Below are 16736 nucleotides of genomic sequence, written 5' to 3'. Positions count from 1 at the left end.
AGTCATTATAGGCTCCTGCCGTTTGTTAAAACACTAGATAAATAACCCAAGGCTACAAGAAAGCAAATGCATACATGGAGAACACAGTCACCTCGGCTTAATATTTAAGAGTTCTTATTCACTGAAAACGTATGAGTTTTCTATACCAGTTTTACTAGTTAAGAGTATTAAATAGATTTTAAGGAAAGATCTAAAAGAAAGGGTACTTTAATAGATATACTAGCTAAATTCTCAGTTTTATATTGCAAAGATGGTTGCCTGATTCCAAATATCCCTTGACCCTCCCAAAATCCATAAAAATCAATAAGGAAAGCAAGTAAAAAGTCCTCTGTCCTTTCGGCATTTCCAGAGTACAATAACTTTCAAATTGTTTACAAGTAGACATACAAAGTGTTCACAGAGATTTTGCTGCAGCCTAATAATGAATGGTTATGATGCACGCTAGGGAAACTAGTCTTTAGGAGTTCCCATTATGGTGCAGCAGAATGAATCCAACTAGTAACCATGAAGTTGTGGGTTCCATCCCTGGCCTCACTCAGTGGGTTGACAATCGGGCATTGTTGTGAGCTGTGGTGTAGACCAGCAGCTGTATCCCTGAGTCAGCCCCTAGCCTGGGAACTTCCATTTGCCCTGGGTGCAGCCCCTAAAAAGCTAAAAAAAAAAAAAAAAAGAAAGAAAGAAAGAAAAGAAACTAGTCTTTAAAATATTCTATGAAAAAGTAAAATAGAAGACATAGATGAAGTACAGACATAGTTAACCTATAAAGATAAACTGCAACAATAAATTACAAACTGTTTAACATAAGTAAGGTCTTGGTAGTTCATAACACTGGGAAAGTTTTGAAATGTAGGACAAGAAGTGAGGAACTTGGAAAAGCATATTTTTTTTTCCTTTGGAGAAGGTAATAAAAAGAGGGTGAAACCTCTGATGAGATGTGAATGTGAAGAAATAATTTGAAGGATTTAGACCATGAAGAAATGAAGGAGAAAAAAGACATGCCTTTGCCTTCCTCACCTCCATATCAATATCATCTATGAAGGAAACTGCTAAGAACAGGGCAGAACTAACAGAAGAGGGAGCTCTTTAACTAGTGACCTTGACCATTAAATAAATAGGAACAGAAAAAAATGTATACAAAACCACTACATCTCTGTAAACTTTAACACTTCTAGAATGTGAATAAAATATTTTCTACCTACAAAAAAACTCATCCACCTTAAAAGGGAAACAAACATAAACATAAGGCAGAAGAACTGTGATATAACACTGCAAATTAAATTAGATATCCTTACGCAGTCATTAAAGTTTGAAGCAAAGTCGAAAGACTTTGTGGAAGAGAAAAAGTGGAAACCTCCCAAAGTTTTCTGGTCTTAGGAAACAAAGACTAGACAGAAGAAGGGGTTATAAACAAAAAAAACAAAAACAAAAACAAACAGTAAATAAAAGCCAAACTGACCGTGGAAATCTGCATTGTGGTTACATCTGGTGACAATGACTGATTCTGGGAACAGCTAGAAGCTAAGAAACCAAGTTTGTCCCTTGGTAGAAGACCACAGCTTCAGGACAAAAAAAATAAAGTGGAAACTTTACTGTTAATGAGGGGAAAAATGGCAAAAATGGAGAAAGATGGGATTTTAAAATACATGGCTAGAATCAACCTCAAGACATTTGCCAAAATTTGATGTAGTGTATAGCAAGATCGTAAATAATTACAATGAAAAAGAGAACTGAATTCCTCATAGATTACAGGGGTATAGTAACTTGGTGTTACCCAAACTTAATCCTTCTAATTCCCTAATTAAGGTAATCATCTCCCCACCCTCTCAACTTAAAAGAAACTCAAAAGAAGGACTATTTTATAGTGGAAGCTAACTTCATCTGGACCAATGCGCTTCTTTTATACACAGTATCTGATTGTATGCCAATACAATAGAGAAAAAACTATAAGTCTTTCAAAAAGGCAAGAAAATATTATCGATGATCAAGAATCACACACACACAAGCATGAGATTCAGATACACAGAGTCCATATGCAGTGTTGCAAAAGATGACTTTAAAATAACTATGATAAACGTGTTAAAAAATTATGGAAAAACATAGAGTAGGTATAATCAAGAGGTATTAAGAATTTCCCTGGAAATCTGAATATCCCAAAACAGCCAATGGACATTTTAAAACTGAAAAGCTGTAATACCTGAAATTAAGAAAGCAATGGATAAGTTAAACAGCGATTGAAATGGAAAATATAGCCCTGGTGAACGCAAAGACTGGCCAATATAAAAATATATGAACTCAAGCAGGGAGACAAAGCAGAAAAATGAAAGCAGATAGATAAACAAAATGTGTTACATATTCAGCAGGACAAATTCGTCATAGGACAAGAATAGAGAAAGAATATGACAAGTAACCTCTGCCCCCCCTCAAAAAGAAAAAAAAATGAAATGTGGCAAACTCAGGAACAGAATAAGCAGGAATAAACTCACAGGAATAAACTCACAGGAATAAACAGGAATAAACTCACAGGAATAAACTCACTATGCCATGCCTTGAATAAAATCAAGGCATGGCATAGTTAAAATGGCAATAGCAAAGATGAAGAGAAAACATTAATGGGTAGCTGGAGAAAGAGAACAACAATAACCTAAGCAGTTAACCTCTTAACAGAAATCATTCAAGCAGCATTGAAGAGTATTTCACTTTGCAAATGGCAAACACAAATATTTTATATCCAGTAAGAATATCTTCCAAAGATTAAGGTAAAATAACAGTTTTTGAGGAAAATCAAACTTTGGCAATGCCTCAATAGCCACAGGATATTAATGGAGGTGGTTTAGAAGTGACGGTGCTGATGCATGTATGTGTACCAGCCAGATATACTGATGCATTAGATGCAGTGTGGAAGGGAAAGAGAGACTTCGTGGATGGCTCCAGGAGGGTTGTTTGTTTACTCTAGTTTTTTTAAATTTTACTGAAGTATAGAGAATTAACAAGCTGTCATCATTTCTGCTGTACAACAAAGCGACCCAGTCATACATATACACATACCCATTCTCTCTCAGATTTTTTTTACCGCATAGGTTATCACAGAATACTGGGTAGGGATCTCTGTGCTCTGCAGCAGGTCCCTGATGGCCAATCTTTCCACATCACTCAGTGTGTGTGTGTGTGTGTGTCAATACCATACCCCAATCTCTCCCTCCCACCCCCACCACCAGTCCTCTTAGGTAACCGTACGTTTTTCAAAGTCTGTGACTCTGTTTCTTTTCTGCAAATAAGTTCATCTGTATCCATTAAAAAAAAAAAAATTCCACATGTAGTTGATATCATACAGTTTTTTATTCTCACATAATTTCATACTTACAAAAAGCCTGAAAAAGCAGTACAAAAGATTACTGTATACCTTTACCCGGACTGCTTAAGTGTTAAAATCTTATCATATTTGCTTCCCTCCCCCACTTGCCTCCTCCTCCATCCTGTCTCCTCAATATTTGTCTCTGTGTCTGAGAAACTCGGAAGGTTATTTGCCAACATTCTTTTAAAAAGCAGGTTGAAGTCGCCTTCCCTTGGAAAGTTTTAGTATTGTTAATTGTCAGACTATCACCTTGAACATCTTGAATACATTTTTGGGTGCAATACTCTTGGGCTGCGGTCAGGCAGGCTTTGACCAGTAAACTAAAAAGAGGGCTCATGTGTGATCACAAATACTCAGTAGAGATTTTTATTTTCTCCTCCACATCCTCAAAGGTCAAGTCTAGCTAGCACAGCGTGGCAAAACCTGACCTCTACCCATCTTAGGTTTTCAGGCGGGTCTCTTTAACAAAAAGACAGATTAACAAGGGGAAAATATTCATTAACACATGCACTGCTGTCACGTGGGAGAAACCTAAAAGGAAGATTAATTCAAAGTGGGGACTCAGAGGTGCAGGTTATGTAGCATCTTCACAAAGAACAATGAATTTGTAGAGAAATGATAGGCTAAAGATAAACAGTTTTAAGCTTCTTGGGCAGCAAACTGTGGGAAGGTAAATACATGGGAAGAAAGGAATGGAGTAAGGTTTGTAGATTCCTCTAATGCTGTCAATGGGTTGATAAGGGTCTGTTTGCAATAAAAGTGTTTATAGCCTGCTCTTAGGCAGAAAAGGGAAGAGTAGAGTGACTTTCCTGTGTTTGCTATTTTGGTTTATTTGTTTTGTTTTGTTTTTTTTTTCGGTAATAAAAGGAAACCACCAACAGACCCCACTCCCCCCCCCCACAGGCTCACTGAGATATAAAATAACATATAATATTGTATACATTTATTTATTTATTTATTTTGTCTTTTTGCTATTTCTTGGGCCACTCCAGCGGCATATGGAGATTCCCAGGCTAGGAGTCCAGTTGGAGTTGTAGCCACCGGCCTACACCAGAGCCACAGCAACACGGGATCCGAGCCGAGTCTGCAACCTACACCACAGCTCACGGCAATGCTCATGGCAACGCCGGATCGTTTACCCACTGAGCAAGGGAAGGGACCGAACCCCGCAACCTCATGGTTCCTAGTCGGATTCGTTAACCACTGCGCCATGAGGGGAACTCCTAATATTGTATAAATTTAAGGTGTACATGTGGCACAGTGGAAATGAATCTGACTAGTATCCACAAGGATTCACGTTTGATCCCTGGCCTCATTCAGTGGGTTGGGGATCCAGCATTGCTGTGAGCTGTGGTGTAGTTGCAGACGTGGCTCTGATCCCAGCATTGCTGTGAGCTGTGGTGTAGTTTGCAGACGTGGCTCTGATCCCAGCATTGCTGTGAGCTGTGGTGTAGTTTGCAGACGTGGCTCTGATCCCAGCATTGCTGTGAGCTGTGGTGTAGTTTGCAGACGTGGCTCTGATCCCAGCATTGCTGTGAGCTGTGGTGTAGTTTGCAGACGTGGCTCTGATCCCAGCATTGCTGTGAGCTGTGGTGTAGTTTGCAGACGTGGCTCTGATCCCAGCATTGCTGTGAGCTGTGGTGTAGTTTGCAGACGTGGCTCTGATCCCAGCATTGCTGTGAGCTGTGGTGTAGTTTGCAGACATGGCTCTGATCCCAGCATTGCTGTGGCCGTGGTGTCGGCCAGTAGTTGCAGCTCTGATTTGACCCCTAGCCTGGGAACTTCCATATGGCACAGGTACAGCCCTAAAAAGAAAAAAAAAAAAAATTGATGATTTACATGGTATGTACTGTGAAATGAGGACCACAATAAAGTTAGTTAACACATCCCTCGCCTCTCATAACCATTTTTCACTTTTGGTGTGAAAACATTTCAGATTTACTCTCTTAGCAACTCACTGAACAACGAACTCCAGAACTTACTCATCTTGCAGTTGGAAGTCTACCTGTGACCAGCATCTTCTCATTTCCCTCTCCCCCTAGCCCTTGGCAACCATGATTCTAATATCAGTTTTTGTGAATTTGGCTTTTTTAGATTCCACATATAACTGACATTATTCAGTATTTATTTGTGTCTGGCTTAATTCCCTTAGCATAATAACTTCCAGATTCATCCATTTGCTGTAAGTAGCAGGATTTCCTTCCTTTTTTACAGTTGAACAATATTCCAGTATTTATGTATCACATTTTCTTTATCCATTCATCTGCTGGGAGTTGATGAATACTTAGGTTGTATTCATGTCTTGGCTTTGTGAAAAATAATGGAATGAACATGGGATGTGGATATATTTGAGATAGTGATTTCAAGATGCTTCTTAATGATCCTTAGTTCAAAAATAGTTTTTGTGTCAAAGAGGCATAGTTTGGAGTGGCCTATTCTGGTTTGCTTCACTAGCAAGGGGCCTTGTTCCCATTTCCTGAAATGCAGGATTTATTAATCATTCCTTATATGAGACTGTAGCCTTTGAAGGTCATAGTTTTAGAAAGATAACTTGTATTTAACCCCTTGGTTAAGTGGCCCCTGGGCATTCACATAGATTCCCAGGGCTCTGTGAAAACCAACAAAACAGAAACAAAGTTTCCCCAAGTTTATTACAAAGCCTCAGAATGAAAACCATTTTCTGTGGTTGCCTTTGTTTTAGGACTTCCATTTTCACTGAATTCTGAGCTTCTACAGAGTTTTTAGCATTACTGGTTTAACAATGTTTCTCTAAGCCATAATATTTTATACAACAATGTTTTAAAACTTTTTTTGTTACTTTCAGTGGACCTAGCATCTTCTCTTCCTTAGTTCTAGAAGCAGAAGCATAGCCCAATTAATATTACTTTATTTTTCCAAAGCAAACATATGGGCTTTTTTGCATACTTTCTAAGACAAGCATTTAATAATAAAACCTTAGAGCAAATGTGACAAAATGTTAACTTTTGTTTATTCGGCAGAGTGCATACTACAAATTTACACGATTTAAAAACCGCTTTGGACCAACACATTCTTCAGCCCTTGATTGACTATGATGAAAATGAATGGTTTTTACATGTGATTTTATTCTAATTTCCACCTAAAATGCTATTCAACCCACTTCTTCATGCCCTTCATAAAAAACACAAAAAGGGCAATTGCACTTAGAATAAAACCCAAAATTATGAATAGGCTATTTGAAGCTCTGCATAACTTAGCCTCTGCTTCCCTGTCCACCACTTTTTATGGTCCTCATCTTCTCCATTATTCTGCTTCCACAAAACTGGCTTTCCCTAGAGTCACAGACTCTTCCAACTTCTGCACATTTGCAAGTTTTATTTCATTTGGCAGTTATTCTGTTACCCAGATGATTTGCCCAGGCAAGTTCTAGGCATTTTGCAAGTTCAACTCAGATGCCATTTTTTTCCTCAAAGCCTTGTAAGTTCTCTTCATAGTCAATGTTCTATTTTCTATGCTTTGTAGCAATCAGTGCCATAATCTTATTGCAAGGAGTAACTCAATTTCTACAAAGCATGTCACGTGCTATATTAAATTAATAGTGATATTTGGAAATTTTGAGAGTGTTTATATAATTTTTTGTTTTGAAAATTTTCAAATATAGCAAATTAGTGAACTGTTATATACTCTTCACCAAGTTTTAATTTTATCTAATTTTCAAAACTTTCAAGTTTGAAAAGATCTAAAAGCCTAGTCTTTTTGCATATTTAATAAAATTATAGTTTAAAATTTAGCTCAGCATCAGGTATTATCCATAGCTTATTAAATTTAAGAATAAATCTGTTCATCACTTAAATGTTTTCAAAAATCAAAACGTTGTAGGAGATAAGTTCTTTTCATTATTCATCTTTATTCTCTGCAAGGATTTTTAAAAATACATATTTTACCTGAAAAAATAATTCAATTACTATGGCTGGAATTTTCTTCTGGAAGTTTTCAAGGTGAACACTCAGAAAATGGCTTTTGTGTCTTTAAATCCTTTCCAGTTTATAAATTACAAGCTTTTAGACAATCCTCTGCATGCAGATGTATGTGTTCAGAGTTAAGCAGTTTTCTGTATAACCTTTAAAACTTGAGCCATAGACTGCACAGCTTCCATTCTGCATTTCAACCATTGTTATTCTAGATTAGAGAAAAGGACAGATTATATTCACAACTTTACTGATACAGAGATACAAAATGAAATAGTATTTAAATATAGGTACTGAAATAATATCATTTCAGGAGATTTTAGGATCATGGCTGGCCTTTTTAAATTCATAGACATGCAAAATATAGCCAATTCAGACGATAAAAGTAAAAATTACCTTCTATTATACATTTTGTGCCAGTGGTTTTTATATATTAAAAATTTAGTCAAGGGAGTTCCTGTTGTGGCTTGGCAGGTTAAGAACCCGACACAGTGCCCATGAGGATATGGGTTCCATCCCTGACCTCATTCAGCAGATTAAGGATTTAGTGTTCATAGGTTGTAGATGCACTTTGGATCCCATGTTGCCATGGCTGTGGCATAGGCTGGCAGCTGCAGTTCTGATTCAACCCCTAGCCCAGGAACTTCCATATGCTGTGGATGTGGCCATAAAAAGAAAAAAATAATTGATTAATAAAGTCTGTAATCTTTTCATATAGGTATGTGAATAAAAATGAAAGTTTAAAAAATTTTAAATAAATACTTAGATTAGAAATGAATTCATAATTCAATTTAGAAGTCAGCAGATGTCATGTTTTGTGCAAAAATAAACAATCATCTTCATATATATGCAATTTTACTCAGTAAAGATATAAAAATAAATTGTGAAATCCTCTAATATGTATATATACTCATACATAAGGATGTGTATATGTGTTTAGGCATTTCCTGTAGAAATAGTTATACCTGTACATCTATTTTGCCCTGGGATCTTGGATATTTTGTTGTTATATAAATGATGTAACAAACGGTGATTTGTTTTCTACTAGGAACTGGTGGGAAATTGAAGGCTGAGAGCAGAGTAATGATGCTTCATTAATGTGAAATTGACCAAAAAGTACCATGGGTAGATATTACATGTATTTAAAAGGACAAGAGAATGATACAGTGACAGTTAAGGAACAAATCCACAAGCAAATACCTATTGGTACAGAAACTCACTGGTTAGGTGAGAGGATGGAACCATCTTCCCACTGCCAGGATCTGTTTGTTGGAATTTGTACTAATCCCATCCAATGATATGACTTCACCAATTTGAAGAAATCCTGTTTGAAACCACAAATAAAATGAGTGCTTAGAACTTCATAAGTAAAAGCCAAAATCACTTAATCACTTAATCATTTTTCCCACTCTTTGTTCTGTCCTCTGGCATAATTCTGACTTAAATACTACACACAAAATACTTGAAAATCCTGTGCTTTCTTATTTATTTTATTTTGTTATTATTATTATTTTTGCTTTTTAGGGCCGCTCTTGTGACATATGGAGGTTCCCAGGCTGGGGTCTAATTGGAGCTACAGCTGCCAGCCTACACCACAGCCACAGGAATGTGGGATCCAAGCCTTGGCTGCAACCTACACCACAGCTCATGGCAACGCCAGATATTTAACCCACTGAGCGAGACCAGGGATTGAACCCGCAACCCTGTAGTTCCTAGTCAGATTCATTTCTGCTGCTCCATGATGGGAATCCTGTGCTTTCTTATTTTTAATGCAGAAAGATTTGGGGTCTTAGTGCCTCTCTTGTGCTTCAGGCTCATATTCCAGTGAGTTGCTTCCTAGGTTAGGACAAAATATAGAAAGGGGAATTAAAACAAATACTCAACCTGGTCTTCTCTGCTGTATATCTTCAGAAGACTGGAATTTTGAGATCTACAAGAAGCTTGGCTCTGGAGCCAGGTCTTGCTCTCATTAGAAAATTGGTAGCAGTTATTTCGATAGCATATCCAGTTTTTAGGACATGGACCACAGTAACTTTCTAGAAAGGTAGAATATATGATTAATTCTGCACGTCTGAACATTACAGCAGATTTATCTAGACAGGTTAAATGCCTTTTTTATTCCGACCCTAAAATTCCAGATAATTAACTCATTCTGATCCTGCCCAATGACACATTTATACATAGAGAGAGGCCAAAGCTACTTCCTCTACTTTTTACAAGAATTTCCTCCTTATAAGTAAGTAAATAAATCCACAGTGAGTTACGGACAAGAATTGCTCATTTTCTTATTCTGCACCATGGATACATGACTCTACCAATGTGCAAATGCATGCAGTTTGTGCGCTTCAAAATATTAGAAAATTTTCACTCACCTTTCAAAGGACTTGGAGCCTCTTGGTTGAATAACACTATTAAAATAATCATAGTTATTGACAGGGTTTGTATCGTTAGTAACTGATAATCTAAGCAAAAATGTCTCTCTAAAAAAACATAAACTCAAATTGCTAGTTTATAGTTCTGTGCTTCTGAGTACCAATTAAAGTAATGCATTACAATCATTAGATTAATAATGTTGCTATTTGCTTCTCTGCTATCACTTACAATTTATGATCATGCCACTGTATATCATTACCATTACAATGAAACGGATCCCCATAGCTATAGCGATGGATCGGGCAAGGAAAAATGGAGATGCTGTTAAAGAAAAAAAAGGGGAGAAAGATAAGAAAAAGATTTTAGGGTTCTGGTATCTATGTGTAATATAAATACTAGAAGTGTTTTTATGGTAGAGGAGGCATGATATCAGTGCTTTTCCTTTTTATTTATTTATTTATTATTTTTGGTCTTTTTTGTCTTTTGTTGTTGTTGTTGTTGTTGTTGTTGTTGCTATTTCTTGGGCCGCTCCTGCGGCATATGGAGGTTCCCAGGCTAGGGGTTGAATCAGAGCTGTAGCCACCGGCCTACACCAGAGCCACAGCAAGGCGGGATCCGAGCCGCGTCTGCAACCTACACCATAGCTCATGGCCACGCCGGATCGTTAACCCACTGAGCAAGGGCAGGGACCGAACCCGCAACCTCATGGTTCCTAGTCGGATTCGTTAACCACTGCGCCACGACGGGAACTCCTGCTTTTCCTTTTTAATTATTTTTCTCAGAAAGGGAAATAAGCATTTTGTAAATTAGAATAAGGGTAGAACGATGTAATAGCTATTCTTTTCTTCAAATTCCCGGTCTTCCCTTAGAAAAATTCACAGTTATTATTTTAAAAATTTAAAATTTTCCATGTATAAGAAATATGGAAAACTTCCTTCAACTCCCTTTTTTAAAACACATATTTAAGAAACCACACAAAATATTCTGGAAACATAGAGAAAATATCATAGTGATTATTTCACATCATGTCTTACAAAGTTATCAAATTTTTATACGTAGCTGCTTGCATTGTGTTACATTGCTATATGGACAAACCTAATTATTGGCAGACTTTTAATTTTTTTCTAGTGCATATTTAAATTGTTTCTTAATTTTTGCTGTTAGATACAATGACATGAGTAATATTTCACAGACATCTATGCATATTTTTGAGTACCTTCCTAGGAGAAATTCCCAAAAGGGTCAAGGGTATACGCATTTAAAATTTTTGTAATTATTGAACGTTTTAGTCCAAATAAAATATACCAGTTTATGCAGTACCAAAAATAAATTTAAAAACCCGTTTGCTCACACCTTCCTCCACACTAAATATTGCTCACATTTTTAGAATGTATAATCTGATAATCAATATTACAATTTTAACTTTGTTTTTCCTGTCATGAATAAGATTAAACATCTTTTGCTATGGTTAATAATGTTTTCATTTTATTTCTCTGAGATTTCTCTTGTTTGTATTAAAGAGCTTTTTTCCCCCTTAATTTTCAGGTTAGGAGTATTATTTTACTTTTTGCCATGTTTTGCAAATATATGTCTCAGATACCATTTCCGTTTTCACTTTATTTATGATATTTTTGGGGTGCTAAAATGGTTAATGGTTGCTTGATGAAACTTTACGGTTTTTGTTTTTTTATATGAATAAAAGTGCCTTCATTTTTCTGAGTTTATAAGAAATTATGCTTATGTTCCTTCATACTATTATATGGTTTCTTTTTAAATTTTATTTATTGGGGTGTGTGTGCATTTATGTGTGTGTAATAAATTATGTAGGAGCTCAAATTTATAAAAAAAAGTTCTTTCCAAGTGGCCAATGAATTTTTCTAACATATTTGCTGAATAAATCAATGTGGCCTCATTGGTATGATATGCTACCTTTAGCATATAAAGCATTCCAATTGTATTTGCATTTATTTGTATTTCTTTAGTCTGTCTTTCCATTTAAATTCTAAGAAAAATTTTCTTGTTTTGTAATATGCTTGAGTTTTGATAGTGCCCACAATATTATATTACATTTTTCTTTTAGACTATTTTCCCTTTCATTACACTTTATATACGGGCCTTAAAAACTTTGAAATCAACCTTCCAAAATCCTGTCACTTTAAAAATATGGTACATTAGTCTTTCAACAGAATCATATTAAATGTATAATACAGAGAGATAATTTACATCTTTAAAATGTTGTCTTTTATCCTTGGATAGTTTCTATTACTATTATACATGACTTATTTTATGTTCATCGGTACAACCTTAAATTAATAAGTTTATTTCTAGGATTTTCAATTTAAAAGTTTTCTGTTTTTTTCTGACATTTTCTTTACTTTTGTAGTTAATAAATTAATTTTTATATAATTTTCAATAAAGTCCACATATATATTAGATTTCCGTATTGCTTATAACAGTCTTGGGTGAAGGATTTGAAGGTTTTTAATATTTTAAGGCACATTATTAAAAGAATATTTATTTTGCCCTTTAATTTTAATTTCATATCATTCACTTTTTTCCTTTTCTTGGTTATTCACACTGGCTAATGCTAGCAGAACAATCAATATTACTCAATAGTAGTGATACTAAAAATTCTTCTCTTTTTCTAAATACAGTGAGAATGCTGCTAGTATTTATCAATAAGCATAATGATCACTTTAAAAAGATATATGACAGTATTTATATTTTAGAGGTTTTAAAAATTGTTCTTTTTAACTACGAATTCATATTGATTTTTATCTGAAACCTTTTCAACATTATGCATATGATTATACAATCCTTCCCCTTTGATTATTACACACATTTTCATTCCTATAATTAATTATCGTAAACCAATACTGTTTGAGAATGTATTTTTCAACATTTATTCAAGGTTTATAGGTGAGAATAGTCTGTTGTTGTTTTTTTCCTTTTGTGTAAGCTATTTCAGGCTTTCCTTTTCATGATACTCTGGTTTGATAAAGGACAGAGAGCATATATTCTTCACCACCTCAAAACATTTCTGTGAATAGCAATCAAGTCAGTTCCTCTGTGCTGTTTGAGAATATAACTCTGAAGGTTATTTTGTATTTTTCTCTTCTGCTTTCTATTTCTATTTACTCCTCCTTAAGGCTAGTTGTTCAGCAATCCTATGGAACCTCAATTGTCATTATTATGATGATCCCATTTTTAGGGCATGAAAAGATCCCAAATCCAATGGTTTTTCCTAAATTTTGGTGCATATTCCAATAGTATATGAGAGTTAATCTCATTTCTGCTTTCCTCAGGGAGGTAAATGAGCTGAACGTTTATCACCAACTTAATCACATTTTCTAAGACTCATCTCAGTATACTGAGAGAAGGCAAATGATTGTAGGACTCACGGTTTTCTCCACATTTGCTTGTGATTAATGTCTGCGTTCTCTTCTGCCGCGACTTAAAAGCACCACGGTTTATCACATCACAATTATGCGATTCACTTATCTCTGGAGAAAAACAGTTCGGGCCACTATGTCATGGCTTTTCTGCCACTTGGGTCATAAATGTTTAAAATTTAAGTTGCCATTTCCACTCAATCCTTTTTAAAGTATAACATCAAGTTAATTTTGTTTTGTATAGCTTTGCTATTACGACTTTTACACTTTGTAATAAAAATAAAATTTTATTATTCTATGGCAAAATATCTTTAGCAAGATCCTGTGTATTATTAAAATAAGTTATTTCTTAATGTGTAATGAAATATAACTAAAATAAAGACGTTGTATCAAGAAAAAAAATGGGTCTAGGGAGTTAAGACATTTTTAATTCATAGGGCCACATTTCTAAGGTAATAACTTCACAAACTGCAAGAAGAAAAAGGAAGAAAAAGGAGGACGGTGAGGGAGGAAAACAATACAACCAGATGTGGATATTTTAAAAAGTGAAAGAAAATAATATGCATATAGTATCAATAATGTCAATCGCATGGTAAACAGTAAATGCCAGTGTATCTAATTTTATTTATATTGAAGGTAGTACTAAGAATAGAATAGCAAGTTCTAAAATTTTAGGATAAAGACAAAGAATCTTGCCTCTGAGCAAAATGAGTGAAAAATCATTTTCTCTCTTTTGAAATCATAATTTTCAAAATACTGAATATATAAAAACCTTTTAAAAATGAAATGCTAAGACTAATTGCCTTTTATACCTGAAATTAAACTAAAGCATTGGTTTAGTTTATAAATACAATGTATACAATATATAGATACAATATATATATACAATATATATTTAATTTAAATTTCATTCTTAAATGTGTGAAAAGGGCAGGTGTTATTTTATGGATGAAAAAAATTAAATCTTATGGGTGGCCAAATTCATACTGCTTATTTAATATAATCCTATCAACTGAATTTATAATACTTTTAGTTAGGAAGCATTTTCAAATATATGTCACTTGCGTTGAACAGCATAGAAATCTCCGCTAAGGCTAATGTGTCATGTTTTATATCTCTATTTAGTAGAAAAGGAAACAAGTCTGTAAAGGCCGGGGATTGTCCTAGATCTCAAAGCTAGAGACTGGAAAAAGTTTGATTAAAATTCAATCAATCAAAAGTTTGATTTCAATTCAATTAGAAATCCTAATGCCGTTTTTATTTTAGGCTGCCTCAAATTGTAGTTAATGAAACGAAGTGGGGGGAAGTCTTTAAAGCTTTTGAAGACTTGATTTAAAATATGACATGAATATACTATGAAATGAACATAAGTGAATCAGAGGAAATTGCTTTCCTATGACTTATGTGCTTATATCAAATTCTGGGCATCCTAGAATTACACAGACAGACCAAATTACCTTTATGTGGTAAGTACATACCCATGCTGGAATGAGCCCACCGATCTCGGACCAGTCCCATCTTATAATTATGCCTGTTCATCTACCACAAAGATGAATTAAAAGTCTTCATTTTTTTTACAAAGGATTCCTGAGTAAAATAAATTAAACTGTTTTCTCTCCTTGTGGTGAGTTGTTAAATTAAAAGTTAAAATTAAAATCTTAATAATTAAAAATAAAGAAGTGAAAATACAGAAAAATGTTACTCATGCATGTATGTAAAAGGAAAGAATGGAAATGAGAGTTCATATAAAGCCAAGGAAAATTAACTTTTAAATATTTTCTTGCTATAAAATAATAAGCAATTATTTGTGAATGTTAAAAAATGTAAAAGCTGTTTCCAATTCACCTAGATTAAGAGACTTAAATTTTTTTCATCACTGATGAAAACTATACACACATAGATTTTTTTTTATTTATAATTGTCTTATTTCATGATAATTGCTTTCTTTGCAAGGTAAATCTGGGTAAGAAATATGCATTTTTTAAAATGGTTTTTCTCAGAATAATTTAATTCAAGTTCTGTCCATTTAATTGTCATTATTTACAAGTTATCATCCATTGTCATTAACAAAACTAATCTTACACTTTTTTATATAGTAACATCTTAACATTGTCCAGCAGAGCTCCCAGAAAAAAAATGTATTTAATAAAAATGCATAGTGCTTAGATTTTTTTTAAAAACTGTTTCATATTTGATCAACTGAAAACAGCAAAAATAACATTTTACATATGGGGTTGTGTGTCACAGAAGATAAGGGGCTTGTTCAAGAGCTGAAAACTTGTTAAATTAAATTGAAGTTCAGTTCTCTTATCTCAAAGGAAAAGATTCATTCTTCTAGTTTTCTTTAGAGACAAGGCTTCATCTCATAGCAACATTATAACTTCTGATTCTTCAATAAGTACATCCTACATACCTATTATTAATAAAATGAAAAAGAGTACACATCAGAAATAAGAAGTATTCCTTGCCTTCAGTAAGCCAATTCAAATGCTTAAGAAAGAAGTAGATGACCTTATAGCATATAATTTTTAGAAACCTTCTTGAGGTTAAAACCTCTAGAGTTTCTTATGTCTTGAACAACAGTTTTTAGAAACACACACAGACATACACAGACACACACCTGATCAGTGGTGGAAGATCCTGATTCTTCTAGATAAAAGCCTCCTTAAAAATTAAGCATGTCCTGAATTCTTGATTTAGAGTTGATGCTAGAGATATCCAGTCATTTTCATCCCTGAAAAAGATATGACAAATGTTATACTAATCACAACTTTTTTGATTAAAGAGCACAGCACAAACCACAGTATTTCCGGCTTCTGACTACACAGAAAATCTCCCTTTTTGGTGAATTAAATCTTAGGTGTTAACATCATTTATGACTTAGAAATATTAAATTCAGTGATAAGGAATTTTCAGGGTTTTAAGAAACAAATGGTGGGATTATATAATCTCCGAATTGTTTTCAAAGGTGAAAAATTTGTTGTAAAATATGATTGTAAGTACTGTATGAAAAACAGAGGAAAAAGTCAAAACTTCTTATTTTGTGCATAGGCTTTTATCAGTTTGGGTGGAATTAAGTATGCTGTATCATATAAATTGAAACTATAGAGAGATAGCTTTATATATATATACACACACACATCCATACATATATGTGTACACATAAAAGGTGTGCACATACATGACTTTTCTATAATGAAAATATAGGCTGTATGTTAAATAAAAACATTATATTCCTAGTTTAAATAATTATCAATGTATGGCCGATATTATTTCATTTATGATGTATGTGGGTGTCTCAGATCTATCTCTGCTAAACAGGGCTCTTTTCTCCTTTGTCTTTGTGGACACCACTCATTACATTACTCTCTTTTTTGCTCAGAACAATAACACGGAATCTCTTGCCAGAATAGCAACATACTCAACAAGTGCCTTAATGTTCTGATTTTTAGCCATTTATAATTTCTGCTACATTAAGAAGTGATGACAGCCAAACTGTGACAGCCAAAAGGAGGTTCAAGAGACTGAATGATTAAATGTAACATGAGATCCTGGATGGGATGATGGAACAGGAAAAGGATAGTAACTAAAAACTAAAGAAATATAAATAATGTATGGCTTTATTTAGTAATAATATATCCATGTCGAGTCCTTCATTGTGAAAAATGCACC

General features: G+C 34.3%; 1 protein-coding gene across 4 annotated transcripts; it reads right to left on the bottom strand.

Moving 5' to 3' along the window:
• Positions 1-5986: 5986 nt before the first annotated feature.
• On the bottom strand, positions 5987-15830 carry KLRK1 (killer cell lectin like receptor K1). Of its 4 annotated transcripts, none has more exons than XM_047787552.1 (8): positions 15685-15830; positions 14522-14651; positions 13074-13175; positions 9901-9993; positions 9672-9707; positions 9184-9335; positions 8520-8623; positions 5987-7510 (listed from the first exon to the last, which is right to left on the bottom strand). In XM_047787552.1, exons 2-8 carry the CDS (start codon positions 14601-14603, stop codon positions 7393-7395), a joined length of 687 nt encoding a protein of 228 aa, XP_047643508.1. In that variant the 5' UTR covers positions 14604-14651; positions 15685-15830; the 3' UTR covers positions 5987-7392. The 4 variants fall into 4 exon arrangements, with proteins under 4 accessions (XP_047643508.1, XP_047643509.1, XP_047643510.1 ...); XM_047787553.1 differs by having other exon boundaries at positions 14543-14651; XM_047787554.1 differs by lacking the exon at positions 9901-9993.
• Between the last annotated feature and the right edge of the window lie 906 nt (positions 15831-16736).

The sequence above is a fragment of the Phacochoerus africanus genome, chromosome 7 (genome assembly GCF_016906955.1).
Source record: "Phacochoerus africanus isolate WHEZ1 chromosome 7, ROS_Pafr_v1, whole genome shotgun sequence".
In the NCBI taxonomy this organism is placed as follows: Eukaryota; Metazoa; Chordata; class Mammalia; order Artiodactyla; family Suidae; genus Phacochoerus; species Phacochoerus africanus.
This window is presented reverse-complemented; position numbering and strand designations above follow the sequence as displayed.